This window comes from Chiloscyllium punctatum, chromosome 45, assembly GCF_047496795.1.
Source record: "Chiloscyllium punctatum isolate Juve2018m chromosome 45, sChiPun1.3, whole genome shotgun sequence".
Taxonomy (NCBI): domain Eukaryota; kingdom Metazoa; phylum Chordata; class Chondrichthyes; order Orectolobiformes; family Hemiscylliidae; genus Chiloscyllium; species Chiloscyllium punctatum.
The window spans coordinates 8385969-8404416 of record NC_092783.1 but is presented as its reverse complement, the minus strand read 5'-3'; the positions used below and the strand labels follow the sequence as shown (position 1 = coordinate 8404416).

Genomic DNA, 18448 nt, shown 5'->3' with positions numbered 1-18448 from the left:
CAACACGACAGCTGGAGGAAGAGTACCTCATCTTCCGCACCTCCAACCACAAGGGATGAACTCAGATTTCTCCAGTTTCCTCATTTCCCCTCCCCCCACCTTGTCTCAGTCCCAACCCTCGAACTCAGCACCACCTTCCTAACCTGCAGTATTCTTCCTGACCTCTCCGCCCCCACCCCCATTCCAGCCTATCACCCTCACCTTAACCTCCTTCCACCTATCGCATTTCCAACGCCCCTCCCCTAAGTCCCTCCTCCCTACCTTTTATCTGAGCCTGCTTGGCACACTTTCCTCATTCCTGAAGAAAGGCTCATGCCCGAAACGTCGATTCTTCTGTTCTTGGATGCTGCCTGACCTGCTGCATTTTTCCAGCAACACATTTTCAGCTATAAAGATATGTATTCTATCTTCCCAAAAATCATTCTAAGCGTGACATTAAGCATGTTGTAACTGTTCTCTGTTTAACTGAATAGCAGAATGTCAGCTCAGTTATGTACCTGTGAAGGTAATGTTTGTACATAACAGTTAGTTTTAATAACTTTGTTGGAATCTTAAATACCATGACATCGCCACACTGTTTATTCCTTGAGGAATGGTATATGTAACAAGTTAGAGGAAGTAACGGTAGTCATCTATAAATGAACATCAATCTCTTAGTGGTAGAAGTTTGGAAAATAAATTGAAGTCCAAACAGACAACAGACAATTCTGACACGATAGCTGTGCACATCTGCAGATTATGCATTGACCCAAAAAAAATTAATATCTATTTTCTGATTAGAATGCAAGTTCTTCCAAAATAAAGTATATTTCTAAGTTTGTCTTAATTAAAAGAAAACAAAACTAAAAAAGGCTGACATATATTTTTGAAGTAGAATACAAAATAAATGCATTACAAGCTAGAAGGTGCAGATAAGAACGTTCTGTTCTTGATAGCTGGTAAATCAGTTACAGTTTATCAAAATAGCAGCTGCAAAGTCTGTGTTCTTAAGAAAGGAGTGTTTGCTCTGCATTGGTACAAAATTAGCTTAAGGTGGCACAGTCCGATATATAAGGCAGAACATAACAGAAACCTTACTATTGACTCGGTATTCAATGACAGCTTTACTGAAATAAAACTATTCAAACAACGTGTAGTTCTATTTTGTAGATCAAGTGATTGATGAGCCCAAAAATCAGCTTTGAAAATCATCTTCTTCACTGGCATAAACCAGCTCCAGAAAGAACTCAGGCCATTTTCATTCACTCTCAGAAGGAAAGTGCAGGCTACAGTTGACTAATTTCCACTATCCTACCTAGATGATGGAGATAGTGTGGTTCTTGACAATGACATAGACCTTGAAAAGTTTCTGCAGGATCTTTGTCCTGAAGGTGTATTCATTCGTCTCTGTTGGTGCATGATTGGTTTGTCTATTTCATCTCCATGTTAATTTCACATTCTAGCTATTGGTCAGAGGTAGAAAGGTCTGTATGAACTTGAGAAGGACATGCGTTAGTATGAGAACATGCTCACTCCTGTTACTCCTGGGGTTGAAGACTGTAAAACCCATTGTTAGTGCCTCTAAAGGTCATCTGGCAACCAGGAATCTAATTTCAACAGAAGTTAATCAAGAACAGCAGCAGCAACAAATGGCACAAAGAATATGAAGCAGGGATTCCCTTTCCCACTGGCATCAAATCATTAGAAACATAAGGAGAGATTAAGACTAGACAAAGAGGTATTTACATGGAATGAAGCTTGTGGCTAACACTGGTTTAAGAAATTCCATCTCCCAAAGGTACTTGTTTCTAGAGAAGGTGTGCTTGACTTCTTCACTTGCCTTTGTTCACCATCTCCACCTGCTGCTGAGGGTCTCAGCACAACTGCTTGATCTCTCTGTTCAGTGCTCTCCCTCACCATTACCAGCTGTTGCTGGAAGTTCTGTAACACTCAGATGAGGAATGTTTACAGATTCACTTCAAATTATCAAGGGCTTTGACACTGCTGTTTGATTTGAAGTCCACAAAGCGTTTGATTAAAACTGTTACTAGGAGTGATGATGTTTAAACCCTGCAGCAGCTTAAAGATACACAGCTGTCCAATCAGCTCTCCATGGAAGTTGAGCGTATATTAGTGAATAAAAAAATCACCCATTGAGTAACATCAAGCTTCATATCATCAGGGAGCACAATTAACCAGACTCAGGATGTTCCCTTAGATATTTAAAACTTACAATTTAGTGACCAGCACCAAATGAAAAGGCAACTTAAAGTTCAGGCATGAAATGAAACAGTTTTGAGATTAAATCTAAGTTTTCAACACTATCATAAATTAAGGTTATTAACGAAGTGAAATTCTTATGTGAAATTAATACTATATCTCCTGTGTCTTCTAATAAGTAATTAATTTCTGGTATCAATATTTTGTTGACAAAAACATGTTTATTGTCCATCACAACTTATGTTTACCAGTAATACACAAAAATATTAAATTACCTATGTTAAAAAAACGTTGCTCTGTATATTATCCCATAAGAAATGGGTACAGGAGTCGGCCATTTAGCCCTTTTCACCTGCTCCATCATTTAATCGGTTCATGGCTGATCGACATTCCTCATGCTCACTTTCCTGCCTTTTCCCTGTAACTCTTGATTTCCTGACTGATCAAGGATCTATCTCAGCCTTAAATCTAGAAAAGTACTGTGCCCTCTCAGTTAATGAGTTTCAAAGACACTCAAACCCTCAGAGAAATAATTCCTCCTCATTTAGTCATAAATTGGCAATCCTTTATTCTGAGACTGTGCCCTCTGGTCCTGGACTGTCCCACGAAGGGATCCATTGTCTCAACCTTTAACCTGTCAAACCCTGTATGAATCCTGCATGATGTGAGTACCCTTCCCCCTGTTAAATTAGATTGAATTATATTTCAAGTAAAATAAGTATGCACATTTCTAACTCATGTAACTCTGCAACATTAGATGAGAATTTCCTATTCTGTGCATTGTGATCAGTTGATGCTACATTTGATTTTTATTACAGTATGTATGAGAAGAAAGATGAAGACATTTTTTCAACGAATTTGGTAATTAAACAGTTTTCAGCTTTAACATAATTAATTCCAAGTTAATGTTGCTGGCTTCTGCAAGCCACTAATGTGATATATCATAAAGATGTGGGCTCTTCATCAACATTCAGTGCATGTGCTATAGAAAGGTGAAATTCATTTTAACTTGTCTGAAAATATGAAATAAGTCTGCCAAAAGTTCAGAAATGAGATATTTAAAGATACTTATGTTATTTAAACATTGGTTCGATGTGGAGTTCAAGTCATGTGGTGCTTTGCTGAAATGACAAATAGCTGTTGAGTTTGGATAAAGGGGATAGATCTGATTTTCACCTCAATATTGCTCTAACCGAGTTATCAGACTGTGAAGTTGGAGCACACATAATTCCTCTGAATGAATGATCCACATGTCCCTTACATCAAACGTTACAAACCAAAGTGAATGGAATACTTCCACAACAATTGGTCTTCAGTGAAGAGGGTTTTAGTTTTCTCTTAAATTCAGTGTGCATGCTCAGAGATGAAAGATCATTATATTTTTAAAGGAGTAGCTAATGAGTTATGTCATTTGTTCGACATAACTATACTTGAGGTCAGGGACACATTATGCAGGATCGGTGCTCTGGAGATGAAAGAATATATGAATAAAGTACAGAAAAAACAGAGATTGTCCATCCTAGAATAGAATTTGTATAATTCAAAGATGGAGTAGAATTGCTGGGTTGATTGAATGACTCACTGGTTCCTAACTCAGTGAAGCAAACTGAGCTTCTTTTGTTCTTCCACACAATTGCCTCTTTTTTTGCATTTGTCACATGTATTTCCTCTTTCTTCTATAAAGTACAGTTAATATTTTTCTCTTCCCTCATTCTATATCCTTGTGCTGCTTCATCACTCTCAGTTGACCAATGCTTGGCTGAAGCAACCACTCCTTCTGTTATATCTTGGAGAGTGAACATTGGTAAGCTACTTCCTCAGGAGATCATTATAGCAAAGACTGATAGACAATTAAAAGAGCTCAAATGCTCTCAAACATTTTACTGTATATACTTGTAAGACAGTAGTACTTCTGAGACTAAATTTTTAGAAGAAACTTAAAAACGAGACATACACGAGTGCTGATTTTGAGAGGGTGAAATTCACCTCTCTATTGTCTCACCACATTGCAAATGCTTGCAGAGTTGCTAAGTCAGAGACTCTTCCTGCCAACACTGCCACCAAAAACGAGCACAGAAGGAGCCACATTGTAATTTTATTATTTGGCACAGACACAGGGAACTGAACTGCTGCCTTCAAATGCAGAGGCTGTCATCAGCCCATGTTTAACTTCAGTGACAAGTGATGGTAACTACAGTGTGACTGAATTTTTTGGTCAAAAATCAGGGTTTAACATATACACAAGATGAGTGAATGAATAAGGATTTTTTTTAGGCAAAATGTATAAGGAGACGTGTTCAACTTAGCACAATAGAAATAAATGCAATGTAGCAATGATTTTGCACATTACCTCGTCTGAAAATAGTATTAAAATGGTGATTGAAATTGCACTCTATGTGGACTTCAAACTAATTTAACACAAGCAAAAAAACCCAGAAAATGCTGGGAAAACTCAGCAGGTCTGGCAGCATCTGTGGAGAGATAGCAGGCTTAACATTTCCAGTGACCCTTCTTCAGAACTGTTTTGGACCTTTATGATGATATTCCACAACTCAAAGAACATCAAGAGATTTCCCACCAAGCATTCCTTTCCAAGGCAATGACAATTTTTGTTAATATCACAAAAATAATAGACAGTGTTATTTCAACATTTGAGGCTCATGCCTACTTTTACTCTGTAGCTAGTGAAGCTCTGAATTTCACAGCCACTGAAAGATGATAGCCATGATTTGGAGGTGCTGGTGTTAGACTGGGATGGACAAAGTTAAAAATCACACAATACCAGGTTGTAGTCCAATTTGGAAGCACTAGTTTTCAGAGTGCTGCTCCTTCATCAGGTAGCAGCACCCCAAAAACTTGTACTTCCAAACCTGTTTAGACTATAACTTGGCATTGTGTGAACTTTAACAGAATGAAGAGGCATAGCTACAACACTTACAAGTGGGTCTGATTCAAGTGAGGTCGGTGCTGTCTCTTTGATCTTTCTTTTGTCTGATGGAGGACCTGGAACCTGGGATCCCGTACTTGGTGGAGGCAAATGGAAGATCTTGGAGCGATCTTGTGAAGCAGTTGACCAAGGTAGAGTATCCTGCACCCACTTAGCGGGATCTTCCCACACTGCCTTTCGTCCATATGTCTAAGACAAAAACGGAAAGATTAGAGACAATCAAAAGGTCATCAAGTTTATTGCAAAACTACTTTCTATCAGACATATCAAAAATGAATTTCTAAAGCTAATTGTGAATTTCAATGTAAATAGATTCATGATACTGACATGTGTTGTTTTTTTCTCTTAAATGTCAACTGAAATGTTTCCTGATGATTATACATGTTCCCTTTCTTCAAACTTCAGATAATTGTAAACTTCAAGAAATTTTAACTTCAAAAGGCTAGTGAAATCTCACTGACCCAAGTATTTGACTGCTCTAGTTCTTAAGACAAATGTTATTAGTCTGATGTCTCTAGATAACTTCCTCGAGATTGGGTTCAATGTGTTGAAATACTCACGTACACAATACTTTTGAGGAGAGATACTTAGTGTGACACTGCAGTTACACTGTAAGCAGTTTTGATTTCTTTTCTTAAACTTGTGAATAATCAACACTAAATGTCAAGAACCAGACTGATAGAAAAGATGGGATAGAGAATTACATTAGGAATGCAAGAGATAAGGGGGGAATGATGCTTGTCCTTCTCCCATCTAAGGACAAAAGTCAGTGGTGGTAGAATCACCACAGAAGAAGTTCAATGAATTCCATCTTGAAAAGAAGGAAGCCAGGAGTTCTGAGCAATTGCCCACTCTGGGAAGTGTATACTGTATATAAATAGGAAGGGAGATGAATACTAGCTTAAAAGCTCAATTGGCCATGAATTATTCATTTACATATTGTGACTAGGCTGTTGATTTTGGCACCTTCGCATTCTATTCTCAGGATGAGCTCAGGGGGTTGGATTGATGAGGGCTGATGGGCTCATCATTTAAAATATTTTGTGAATCCCCTGTCAAAAGCACACTCTATGAGACATAAAATCCATTACAAGGATGTCCTCAGATTTTATTATCTCTGGGTCTCAACAAAGAAAGGGAACAAATTTGTTTTCTTTTATTTGAACATTGGCACTAAGATATGGTCCTGACACAAACGGGGACAGATGAAAGGAATTAGGTTAGAATATGGAAAACTGCTTTTTAAATTAGGAGCAGCTTTGAAAATCCAGCAGACCAAAATGTCAGACGATTCCATCCAAACACTGAAGAATTCAATTTCAAGTTTTATTAAATCAAAGTACATTTTGATGAAATTGGATTTTGTTTTTGTTGGTAATAGCAATCGGAATATAGTAACTGACAAAGTTCTTCATTATGACGTTAAATTTTCAAAAGCCTCAGTTTTCTGTACAACACAACACTTTTCACCCGGGGTCCAGGAATCACCACTTCCATATAAATCTCACACAGCTCCTGCATTTGGAAGCAGGATTCACACTGAATTGGCACTGGTTGTAATCAGAATTTTAATTTACATTTGAACCTCAGCCTTTGACATGTTAAATTTCCCTTTCTTTTAAACAGTCCCAGACAGGTTACTAGATGATAAGATGCAATGCTGAATGTTTTTATTGCATTAGAGTTCCTGTCGGTCAGACCAGAAGATAGTGAAGTCAACCATAGTCCCAGAGGAGCATAGGGTTGCTTGCAAAAAAGCGAGATGGCCACAAAGCCTCAGGTGAGGGCAAGGTTGAAAAGGCAGGACCATCATGCCAACCTTGGCCAATGTGGAAGATGAACCTGCATTGTTAGTGTCAGTCTGTATCATAAACTAACCATCCAGCCAACTATTCTCAATTAATGTAGATATTTAATCAAATACATATAATCACCTTGATGCCATCATTAACTCCTTCCTGAAGATAGGGGAGAATGGAATAATTCCATAAGTCAATAAACCATTCCCTGAACTCGGCCACGTTGACTGGAGAGGACAGGAAAAAACAAGGACCTGCAAAGGAATAGATAAAAATAGTCATATCCATATCCTAAAATGGCTACATGTCTCTGACTTTTATTATTTTAGAAGTTAATAAGATGAAGGACAGGGTATACATTCAAACATTTGGTGAAGTAGACAACTGATGGCTGACTAACTACCAGCTCTACATGACACTGCCAATCACACTGAGTATGTGGACCAGAAATCAAAGTGAGGAAGAAAGGTAGAGTAATAAAGAGTAATAAACCCTGATCACAAGGGAAACAGATGAATGGGAACACCTTCATATCTACGCTCCCCTCCAAGTCACATGAGAACTTCAGACATATGGATCCCTGTTCCTCTGTTGCCTGGAACTCCTAACGACACAAGGTTTTTGGGGGGCTGCAGGGGGGAGAGCATGGGGAGAGGCACCTTTATCAAATGGGCTGTAGGGGGTGTCAGAGTGCTTGCCAGGCTCTGGAAACTAGGAACAGTCAGTAGATGTCAGTTTAGCATCAAATTCCACTTCACAAAGAAGAAAAAAAAGCAAGAATCAGGCCCAAGTATTCTTCCTCCCCCATACAACTATCAATGGAAATCTCTGTACATTGATGTTGATCACCTGAAATTTCCATGACTGGGATCCTCAGTGACAGTAGCTCTCTGACACCCCAACAGCCCATTTGTTGAAGGTACCTTCCCCCACCCCATCCCTCCTCACCCAAAGAAAACTTCTCTAATTCCAGGCAACAAAGGAACAGGGATACACATGTCTGAGGTTCTCCGCCTCTACTTTCCAGCAACTGACTCAACACGAACATCTACTTCAAACCCACCGACTCCCAAACATACCTGGACTACACCATCTTCCCACTCACCCACCTGCAAAAATGCTATCTCTTGCTCCCAATTTCTCCTCCTCTGCCTCCGCTGTAACTGCTCCCAGGAGGAACAATTCCACTCCAGAACATCCCAGGTGGCCTCCTAATTCAAAGACCACAATTTCCCCTCCCACATGGTCAACAATGCCCTCCAGTGCATCTCCTCCACTTTCCGCACCCCTGTCTTTAAACCCCACCCCTCCAACTGCAACAAGGATAGAACCCCCTGGTCCCCACCTTCTACACCCCCCCCCAACTCCAGACACAACGCATCATCCTTTGCCACTTCTGCCACCAACATTCAGACCCCACCAGAGATATATTTTCCTCCCCATCCCTACCAGCATTCCACAGAGATCATTCCCTCAGTGACTCCCCGTTAGTCCACGCCTCCCACCAACCCACTATCCACTCACGGCACCTTCCCTTGCTGCTGTGAGTCGTGCAAAACCTGCTCCGACACCCACCCCCCTCACCTCCTTCCAAAGCCCCAAAGGATCCTTGCATGTCCAGCAGAGATTTTCCTGCACACCCAAACACCTCACCTACTGTGCAAAAGTGAGAACTGCAGATGTTGGAAACCAGAGTTTAGATCAGAGTGGTGCTGGAAAAGTACAGCAGGTCAGGCAGCATCCGAGGAGCAGGAAAATTGATGTTTCGGGCAAAAGCCCTTCATCAGGAATCTGCTCTTCGGATGCTGCCTGACCTGCTGTGCTTTTCCAGCATGTCATCTACTGTGTCTGTTGCTCTTGATGTGGTCTCCTCTACATTGGGGAGGCAGGATGCCTACTTGCAGAACATTTCAGAGAACATCTCTGGGACACACTCGCCAAACAACCCCACCGTCCTGTAGCCAACCACTTGAACTCCCCCTCCCACTCCACCAAGGACATGCAAGTCCTGGGTCTCCTCCACTATCAAATCCTAGCCTGATGCATGGAGGAAGAATGCTTCATCTTCTGCCTTGGGATCCTCTAACCACACGGCATCAATGGCGAATGCACCAGTTTCCTCAAATTCCCTTCCCCCCACCTCATCCCAGATCGAACCCTCCAACTCAGCACCATTCTCTTGAACTGTCCCACCTGTCCATCTTCCTTCCCATCTATCTGTGTCACCCTCTGCTCCGACCTATCACTATCATCTCCACCTGTATCTACCTATCACCTTCTCAGCTACCTACCCCCAGCCCCACTCCTATTTATCTGTCAGCCCCCTTGGCCCCCCCCCCCCATATTCCTGATGAAAGGCTTATCCCTGAAATGTTGATTCTCCTGCTCCTCGGGTGCTGCCTGACCGGCTGTGCTTTTCCAGCATGACACTCAACTCTGATCTCCAGCATCTGCAGTCCTCACTTCCTTCAAATCGCTGGGATCAAAGGCAGATCAATTGCATCAAGGCATAGATTGATTCTGATTAAATGGTGGAGTAAGCTTAAGAAGATGAATGGCCTACTGATAGTTGTTAGCTCCCCTCAAGACTGGCTTATATATACAACCCTACTCTATTCGGAAACGCTGAATCCCAAAGTCAAAAACAATGCGGGCTGAACATCAACTAGGAGGAGTTGGGAGCTCTTGATCATAATGGCACTCAGTGTGTTATGGAGGGCAGGGAGAGGCTGCTGAGAGCCATCACCACTGCACTTGTGGTCAACTCCATGGCATCCCTCAACTCTCAACCCTGGACCTCCCCACGACAACCCATATCTCCACAAATCAACACTTTTTTTTTTCCTGGTCAGCAGCCACTGCCTCCTACGAGTGGCTATTGAGTGCAGGATCTGTCAGTCAGCTTCTGTTTAGGAGGCTTTTCACCCACAAGCACTCGATTCTAGACAAAGGCTCCCAACTTGCGTGGAACTGCCTAGTTGGCATAAGGTCTGATGTACCCTCTTCAAAGGTTTAGTGTGCGTTTCTCACTGGCTTTGTAGTTGATAGTCAAGAGCACACATTAACTGAAGCTTTTGCCCAGGACATTAGCAAATTGAGAGAAAATGTCAGTGCTGTTTATTAATTCAAACATTTTTCATAGACCCAGCTAGATTTCACAAGAAGTGTTCAAAGTAAGACACTGACAAGACGAACTATGACTAAAACACATGAACTTTAAAATATTAAGATTTAGATGCCTTTTCAGCAAATTAACAGACAATAAGTTAAAAAATCAGCCACTGATGGTCATCAAGTGATCTTTAATGCCAAAGTATGAGCACTTACCAATAAGGAAGTCAGATGTACTATACATTTCCAGAAATGTATGGAGATGGTACCATAACTTTGGCACCCAGTTAAGAATATTGAGGATTTCATTGTTGTTTGCATTTGCAACATTTTCTGATTCAATCAGTTTCCGTTGTAAATAGCGACTTAGAAATCCGTTGGCAGGCTCTGCATTGTTTGAAAATGGCACCAGCCTAGAGATCAAAATTAAGCATTGTTATTTAATATTTTCTATTTGCAGATAAAGAAAGTACTATGGGAACAAAATAATTTTGTTTTGGTACAAGGTCAGGAGAATAATACCACAATTATTCATATTCATAAAAGGAAGAGAAATACTCCCTACTCATCAAATACAATTCATCAACTGATTTTCTGCAATTACTGTTGTTCAACTGAAGAACATGTAATTAGTTCAATGGAGGCCAACTGTCTCATTGTATTGTAAAGAAAATGTTGGGACTTCAATCTGTTAATTGTCCAGTTTGCCTTTTCTTTAACTTTCATAAAACAATTCTTCGCAGAATTTAATTTTAAGTAAAAAAACTCCAAATATTATGTATGCTACAAATCAAAGTATAATACAATTTAAGGTTTTGACTTGACTTCCAAAACATACAGCCCTTAATTCCTTGGGAGTTGCTGGTGCAAACACAGCAGAACTGAACTTCCAATTAATCCAAGACAGAAATCTGCACCAAACCTCAAGGGATGAGGTTGCTTGCATAGTCAGCTCAGATACACCACAAGCTGCTATGAGATCTACCAGCCAAGAATACTACAGCAGCACAGTGTTACTTCAAAAGTACAGTGAGCTCCTGAATAAAACTGACCCCTTTTTATCAACCTCTCATATGGACAATTGCATAATGTTCAGCACTATTCACAACTCTTCAGACACTGAAACTATCAATGTAAAATGCAACAAGATCTGGACAATATCCAGATTTGAGCTTCCAATTGGCAAATAACTTTGATGACACATAAAGACAGGCAATGACAACCTGCAATAAGAGACAATCTAACCACCATCCCTTGAAAATCAATGGCATTACCATCACTGAATCCCCCACTAACAACATCTTTGGCATTACTATTGACAAGAAACTCAAATGGATTCACCACATAAATATAGTGGCTACAAAAGCAGGTCAGAGGCTATGAATACTGTGGCAAATAAGTCACTTCCTAACTCCCCAAAGTCTGTTCACCATCGATAGGGCACAGTGTGAACCACCTACAGGATGCACTACAGAAATTCATCGAAGATCCTCAGACAGCACTTTCCAAACTCACAACCACTTCCATCTCAAAGGATAAGGAGAGTAGATACATGGGAACACCACCACCTTCACGTTCCCCTCCAAGCCACTCACTATTCTGACTTGAAAACATACAACCATTCCTTCAGCATCGCGGAGTCTAAATCTGGGAATTCCCTCTCTGATGGCATTGTGGGTCAACCCACAGCACATTGACTGCAGTAGTTCAAGAAGGCAGCTCACCATAATCTTTTCAAGGGCCTTGAGAGACAGGCAATAAAAATACCGGCCAGCCAGTGACACCCATGTCCCATTAATGAATTATTCAAGAACCAAATGGGCATCTCTCGGAATGTACTCAATGTTTCCCCAGAATTAGTTGTGTTTCCTAAATAAAACTTGATTTGTCCAGCCATCAGCTCTACTGAAGTTTGCAGGGAATGTTATGAGGCATATTTCCAGGACAGCTTGAGTACAAGCCTTTAGTGTAAGCAGAAAACCATCATTGCACTGAACTAGTGGAAGGGAAGAAAGAAAGACACTTCTATTGGCATTTGGTTGAGGTCAAATCAAGTTTATTTGGGTACCATACTAAATTCTTCCCTCCACTTAAGCCTTCTCTAGCTCCTGACATTTTAAATTGAATAAAACAAAGAACTGTACAATCTGAAACAAACAACAGCAGAAATTGCTGGAGAAACCTATCAGGTCTGGCAGCACCTGTGAAGAGAAAACAGAGTTAACATTTCTTCAGACCCTTCTTCAGAACTGATTGTAGATAGGAAATTGTAGTATTTAGGTTGTCTATTATCTTGCCTCACACCACAGGTCCTGTCATGAAAAAAGCCAACCCATTTTCACCTACTCATTGTACCTATTATCATTTAAGCTAAAAATCACATACCAGATTTTAGTCTAACAGGTTTATTTGGAGGCACTAGCTTTCGATGCGCTGCCTCTTCATCGGGTGGTTGATGAACCACCTGATGAAGGAGCAGCCTTTGAAAGATAGTGCCTCCAAATAAATCTGTTGGACTATAACCGAGTGTGGCGTGATTTTTAACTTTGTCCACCTCAGTCCAACACTGGCGCCTCCAAATCATTATTATCACCTAAGCAGCTTCTCTTCTCTCTTGCTTACTACCAACAATCCCTTTGCCTGACATCTTTCTTTTCCCAGGTGAAAGTGAGGACTACAGATGCTGGAGATTAGAGTCATGATTAGAGTGGCGTTGGAAAAAAAACAGCAGGTCAGGCAGCATCCGAAGAGCAGGAAAATCCTGATGAAGGGCTCCTGCCCAAAACGTCGATTTTCCTGCTCCTCGGATGCTGCGCTTTTCCAGCACCACTCTAATCTTGACTCCTTTCTTTCCTCCCACCTCCCCCCTCTCTCTCGCTCCCCCCACACCTCTCTCTGGGCTCCCTCTCTTTCTATCTGTTCACTCCTTTTCTGTTTCCAACCCTATCAACAACACAAATACGAAGGTTCCCGTGCTATGATCAGTTCTGAAGAGGAAACACTGGACTAAATGCTAACTCATGTTTTCTCTTTACTGATGTCCAGCAATTTTTGTTTCTCAACAGAGACGTGCAAAAAAATCAAATGACGCTGCAGAATACAGAAAAACTAACAAGGAAGATAAAGATCAGAAAAAATTAACAAGTAAGAGTTCTAATTTGTAATTAATTAGTTATTATTGCAAATCTTCATTGTATGTCATCATGGCAATTTGAAACCAAAACATTAACCCGCCATTTTCCTTTCAGTGATTGACAGATCAGCATGGTTTATTTTGATTTCAAACATTCAGTTATGGAAAGATTTGGCCTAACTTAATCTAAGATTTATTCATTTATTTTTCTTTTATGAAAGGTCCAACTCCCCTATGAAAAAAGTATGAATTCTACTTAGTACATACACAGATCTGCACTTTACCTGAAACTGAGGTGAAGGCCATGGTTTGGTGTTGTTTTGACAGGCTGGTTAGTCGTTCCAATTACATATGGGCTATATTGTAAGGAAAACAAAAGAAAATACACTGTTTAAACTGCCATGTTAAATGGTTATCAATTTCAGGATCGTCATTAAATTCTGAAATGCATGTTCTGTAGTTGCAAATATCAGAGTTTTTGAATAACTATTTAACACTTGGAACAGCTCTGGCTAGAAAGACTGGTGATGCTCAGAAAAATCAGTGTAAGAGATGTAGTGCACAAACAGTCGACAACATCCACATTTAATAACCATTTCATAGTTTGAAGCACTGCAGCGTTTTTTAAGCACCCCGTGATAAAATTATGGTGGTCTGTGCACATTGTTTAGATGTTCCACTTTTTTGGTGTGAAAGTAATGAAAGAAGCTGTATGTTCTGTGTCCTGTTACTCTAGCAATAACACTGCAAATTACTTTAGTCCAACACTGAATTGCCTTGTTACTCTGGAGCTTTTGACTTTTGTGATTTCCCAACAAACGCTAGGTTTTACTACAAGCTTTTAACAATTTGATGTTAACAATATTTAACTGTAAAGGAGTTGTAGCATGCATTAGTAGATCGAAAAAAACAAACCATTTATGATATTTGCATGTAAGAGCACCATTGACAAGTTCACTCAAGGAACCAGGCTCACTGAGGTCATCAAGGATTATCACCAATGGGACATTCCCAGTGCTGGTTTCTCTGTCAATTTGATTGGCAAGATTGGAAAGGTACAGCTGCAAATCCTACAGAAATAAAACAAATATATTTTAAAAAAGAATTGATGATTGGCTTGGATTTTTCATCATAAAAGTATTAATGAATGAGGCTCCAAAATGGTTTCACTTAATTTATAAAATTACATCATGTTCATCCGGACTAATTTGTTTCTCCTTACAAACTCTCTTTAAATCAATGACATTAAAGTTTTTGAGAGTCTTGAAATATGGCTCCAAATATTCAAGACCAGCAAAACTTAAGTTCACTTCAAATGTTTTGTTGCCAATTATAACTGAGTTGATACTTCTCTATGATATTGGTCAGCCATTTTGAAGAAAAGTTAAATAATAGTCAGAGAGTGCAATTTTAACTCACTGCATTCTGCTCTATTCTGCATAGATTATCTTGCGCAAACTGGCCATTCAGCCCACCACTCAGACTTGCAGTTTTGTTTCACATGAGCCTCTTTCTCTTTCTTGTCCAACCCTATCAGCATTGGCCTTCATCCTTTGGTATTATTTACTGTATGTTTGGTCTCAATTATCCCACTTGATAACAATGTTCAAATTCTACCATGTGAAGAAGACGTTTCTCCAAAATTCTCTTTTGGATTGTTTTGGTGACTAAGTTAGATCTCATGCTCCAGATTTTGGTCTTCTCATTAACACTTTCTTGACAACTAACATACTCATGTGGGTTGTACCTCCAGCACAGTCTTTATTACATGATGAAGCAATGCTCATATTCTCACTTGTAATATTAGAAACTGGTCTTGGATAAATGCACCACTGCTGGCACGTTGAAGAAAAGAACATTTATTACAGCTAACTATATTGTAATATTTGTATATATTACATATACAAGTAGTGTGCCTGAATTCAGATTAAACTACTCAGTTCCAAAGAAAAGCATGCTTTCAATTACATCCTACCTCAAGTGATCCCAAAGATGATTGCTTCTGAGACTTTTATACCCTTAGGTCACATGCTATTATAGTCATAATATCATGAAAGGGATACTAATCATGAGACATAATACAACACCTAGACAACCCAGTCAAAATTTGAAGCTTATATTTTAAGTCTTCTAGAGTAAAGAAGCCCAGGCTACTTTCTACTCTAATCAAAGTTGGTAAGTTTGAGTGCAATTTAGTTATTTTATCTCCAAACAGCAGTATGAAGTAAAGAAGCACTTTTACAATTTTGGCTGTCTTCCAATCCCTTAACTTTCACTACACACTGGAAAAAACAGGTTCCATAGACAGTTCCATGACTCCAATACACTGAGTGACAGGATTTGGACAGAATCCATCGCGTGAATTGAGTACCATGACATAATACCCACAATTATCTTTTTCACAGTATTATGCACCACTGACTATTCTCTGATGACATTCTGACTCCACTGTCAGACCACAATTCTCAAGCTAAACTGATTTATTTACAAGACAATTACACAAAAGCAGAGTATGAGGCAAGCAGAGAACTTTTCAATTTGTATTCTTTTCAACTTACCTGACCCATGATGAATAGTGCTCTTTAAGTGTGATTGACAAGGGTTCTATGCTTATATGGCCTTAATTTTAAATTACATTTGCCATGTTCTTGAAATTCCATTCCTACCTGGGATGGTGACTTGTTTTTCCTTCTAAATGAGTGGCTGACCCAAGGAAAGCTGGGATTGTGTCCCAGCCACTGTCACATGCTGTGGCATCCTATGTTCAACCAGCTGGCTGAGTCTTCCAAAGAGGACATATCAATTTTATTGAACAAAACCTGACCCTGGAATTGGGGTCAGGGTACAATCAGACACAGTGAACATGAAATCCTGCTCTGTCTTTTTGGCAGAACAAGATTTGAGCTTCTGGAATTCTTCCTGCTTTCCAGCTACACACTTGTGTGTACTTGGCTTCCACAGACAATGACAAAAGACCCATTTTAAAAATACAGCTGACTTCAGTCAGTTTTTAAATCACATTATCTTGTTTAATGACGCCGCCATCAAGAAACCAAATAGAAAACAGAAATCTCTCTGTTTGAGGCATAATGGAGCTTTGTTTCACCACAGACTTAAACATGCAGCAATTCAGAGCACATGAAAGAAAATAATTCTGCATGCCTACGGATTTAAAACTTCAAGCCACTCCATTTCTTGCAACGTCTGGGAGACAAAGAAACAATACAAAGGAGTTTGGTCAGCTTGCAATACCTTCTTATAATTACCTTGCATGAATGTGTGTCCATATTAAATGTTACAATGATTTCATCTGTGACCTCTCGTCCTGATCTCTGAACCAAGTACTCGGCCAAGCGAATGGATAGGTAGGACTTCCCAGTCCCACTGGGCCCTGACAAAATAAGCCTTCGATGTTTCAGGAGAAGGCTGATGTAATGCTGCATCATCGGTTTTGGAATTAGGGTTTCAAAAACCAAACTGTCCACACTTTTCTCTTTCAATCCTGAAAGAAAACCAGTTGGATTAATTCTCCAAAAAACATCCTTTTTTTTCAAATATTGTTCAATGCACAAAGAAAGCTTAAATAGAAGTAAAATTCTAAATCATGCTCTACGTACTAGCAACTCATTATATTGTGCATTCATTAATAGATCTGTGAGTTTTAATGTCATAAGCTTCCTATATAAAGTACCAGCTAAGTTTGTCTCCACAATTGCCTCTTACAGATTTTTTTTTGTGTTGCAGGACTGATGCAATCTGGTTCCAAAATTTGCAATATTAGGCTTAAATTTAAAAAATAATTCTGTTGACATCACAAAAGGGTCAATTGGAAGGGTATATTGACAATAAAATTTCAACAAGTTGAATTGCAGGGGGCCTGCCCACAAATTCATGTTAAGCTGAGCTTTGGGAAAGCCAAGGAAGCCCACTTGCAATTGGTTTCAGCTTAAAAATGCACCTCGTGTCAAAACCAAAATGAACATACAATGGCACAGCAAGCATGCGATTGGGATCCTTATTTTACTATTTATTCAGATCTTAAAATGGCCTGAGCTTTTACAGTAAAAAGCATCAACATTGTTCGAAGTTAGCTCTGGAAAAAAAATCAGTAAGTTCTTCCTGTTAATGGTGTGGTCTTTAGGTGATTGTGACACAGTCCGTAACATCGTCAATGCAGTCAAACGTGTTTTCAGCATTTTGTTACTGGAGTGCAAAACCCAGGGGCAACTGTGCAGCCTTTGTTGTTGCAGCTAGACAAACAGGAGGGGAAACAGGCAAGTACAGTATTCAGACTCTAGGTCATCAACCTCCTCAAACTGACCAGCGGGGTGGGGGGAAGAGGAGGAGGTATTGCAGGGAGACAGAGACAGGGATTGGACATTAAACATGGCTTTTCTATTATTTTGCTCTGTTGCCTGGTCTAACTCTGCTCCAGCTGACCGATCTGGAGTTACCAGTCTGGAATTTTGATTGATTAAGGGTCATTCTGTCAGTGGAAATTGCTGACAATTTGGACCCAACTTGGCTTGAATTTAGATGATGACTCATATCAAACTTGAAATTTTAGCTTTGTATTTTTTTTCTCTCACTCCACAGGAGCTATCAAAACTGCTGAATTTCTACAACACTTTGCTTTCTATTTGGGTTTATCTAATTTTGACTCATCATGTTTACACTGTACCGTGCATCGTGGGCATGGAGAATAAGCCTCCTGTTGTTATTTTCAAAGGTCTTCTTATTTAACACAGCATTTCTAATCCTGATGATGCTATGTGCTGGAAGGGATTACAATAGGCATGAGGAAGGAAGCTGGATATCCAGGGCACAGTAGAAAAGATCAGAGGCTGCATCTTAAAAAGGAGGAGCCCAGGGGGTACAGAAAGCTGGCTGGGATTAATGAAGCAGGGAAGCAGCAGTGGGGAGTCGGGGTGTAGGGTAGGGGGGATGGTAACAGCTAGAACAGCAGAGAAATCAGAGTAAATGGAGCCAGGGATAGAGGCTGTGCAGAGCCATGGGGTCCTGAGTGGCATCAATGCATTGGAGGTGGATGCCAGCAAACTTTCAAAGGTGTTACAAAAATGTAGATGGTATTTAAATAGTTTATAACAGGTTTAAAAGTGTAACAGATGTTTTGAAATCATAATTATTTGGATACTGGGTAGATAGTTAGGTGCAGAACCAGCCATATATTTTCTGTCTCATTGATTCATTGAGAATCAATGTTGTGTGGTTATGCCATGTCTAAATAATGATGATCTT

The 18448-nt window shown here is 39.9% G+C and overlaps 1 protein-coding gene across 8 annotated transcripts in view; it reads right to left on the bottom strand.

The window, feature by feature from the left end:
- Positions 1-18448, bottom strand: part of LOC140467146 (neuron navigator 1-like) — a 641282-nt gene that overhangs the window by 11842 nt on the left and 610992 nt on the right. For all 8 annotated transcript variants that reach the window (XM_072563228.1, XM_072563227.1, XM_072563230.1 and 5 more), the window contains 6 exons: positions 16456-16691; positions 14105-14259; positions 13474-13545; positions 10273-10469; positions 7081-7199; positions 5138-5335 (listed from right to left, as the gene is read on the bottom strand). In XM_072563228.1, coding sequence (XP_072419329.1) covers positions 5138-5335; positions 7081-7199; positions 10273-10469; positions 13474-13545; positions 14105-14259; positions 16456-16691 — 977 coding nt within the window. The remainder of the gene's footprint in view (positions 1-5137; positions 5336-7080; positions 7200-10272; positions 10470-13473; positions 13546-14104; positions 14260-16455; positions 16692-18448) is intronic.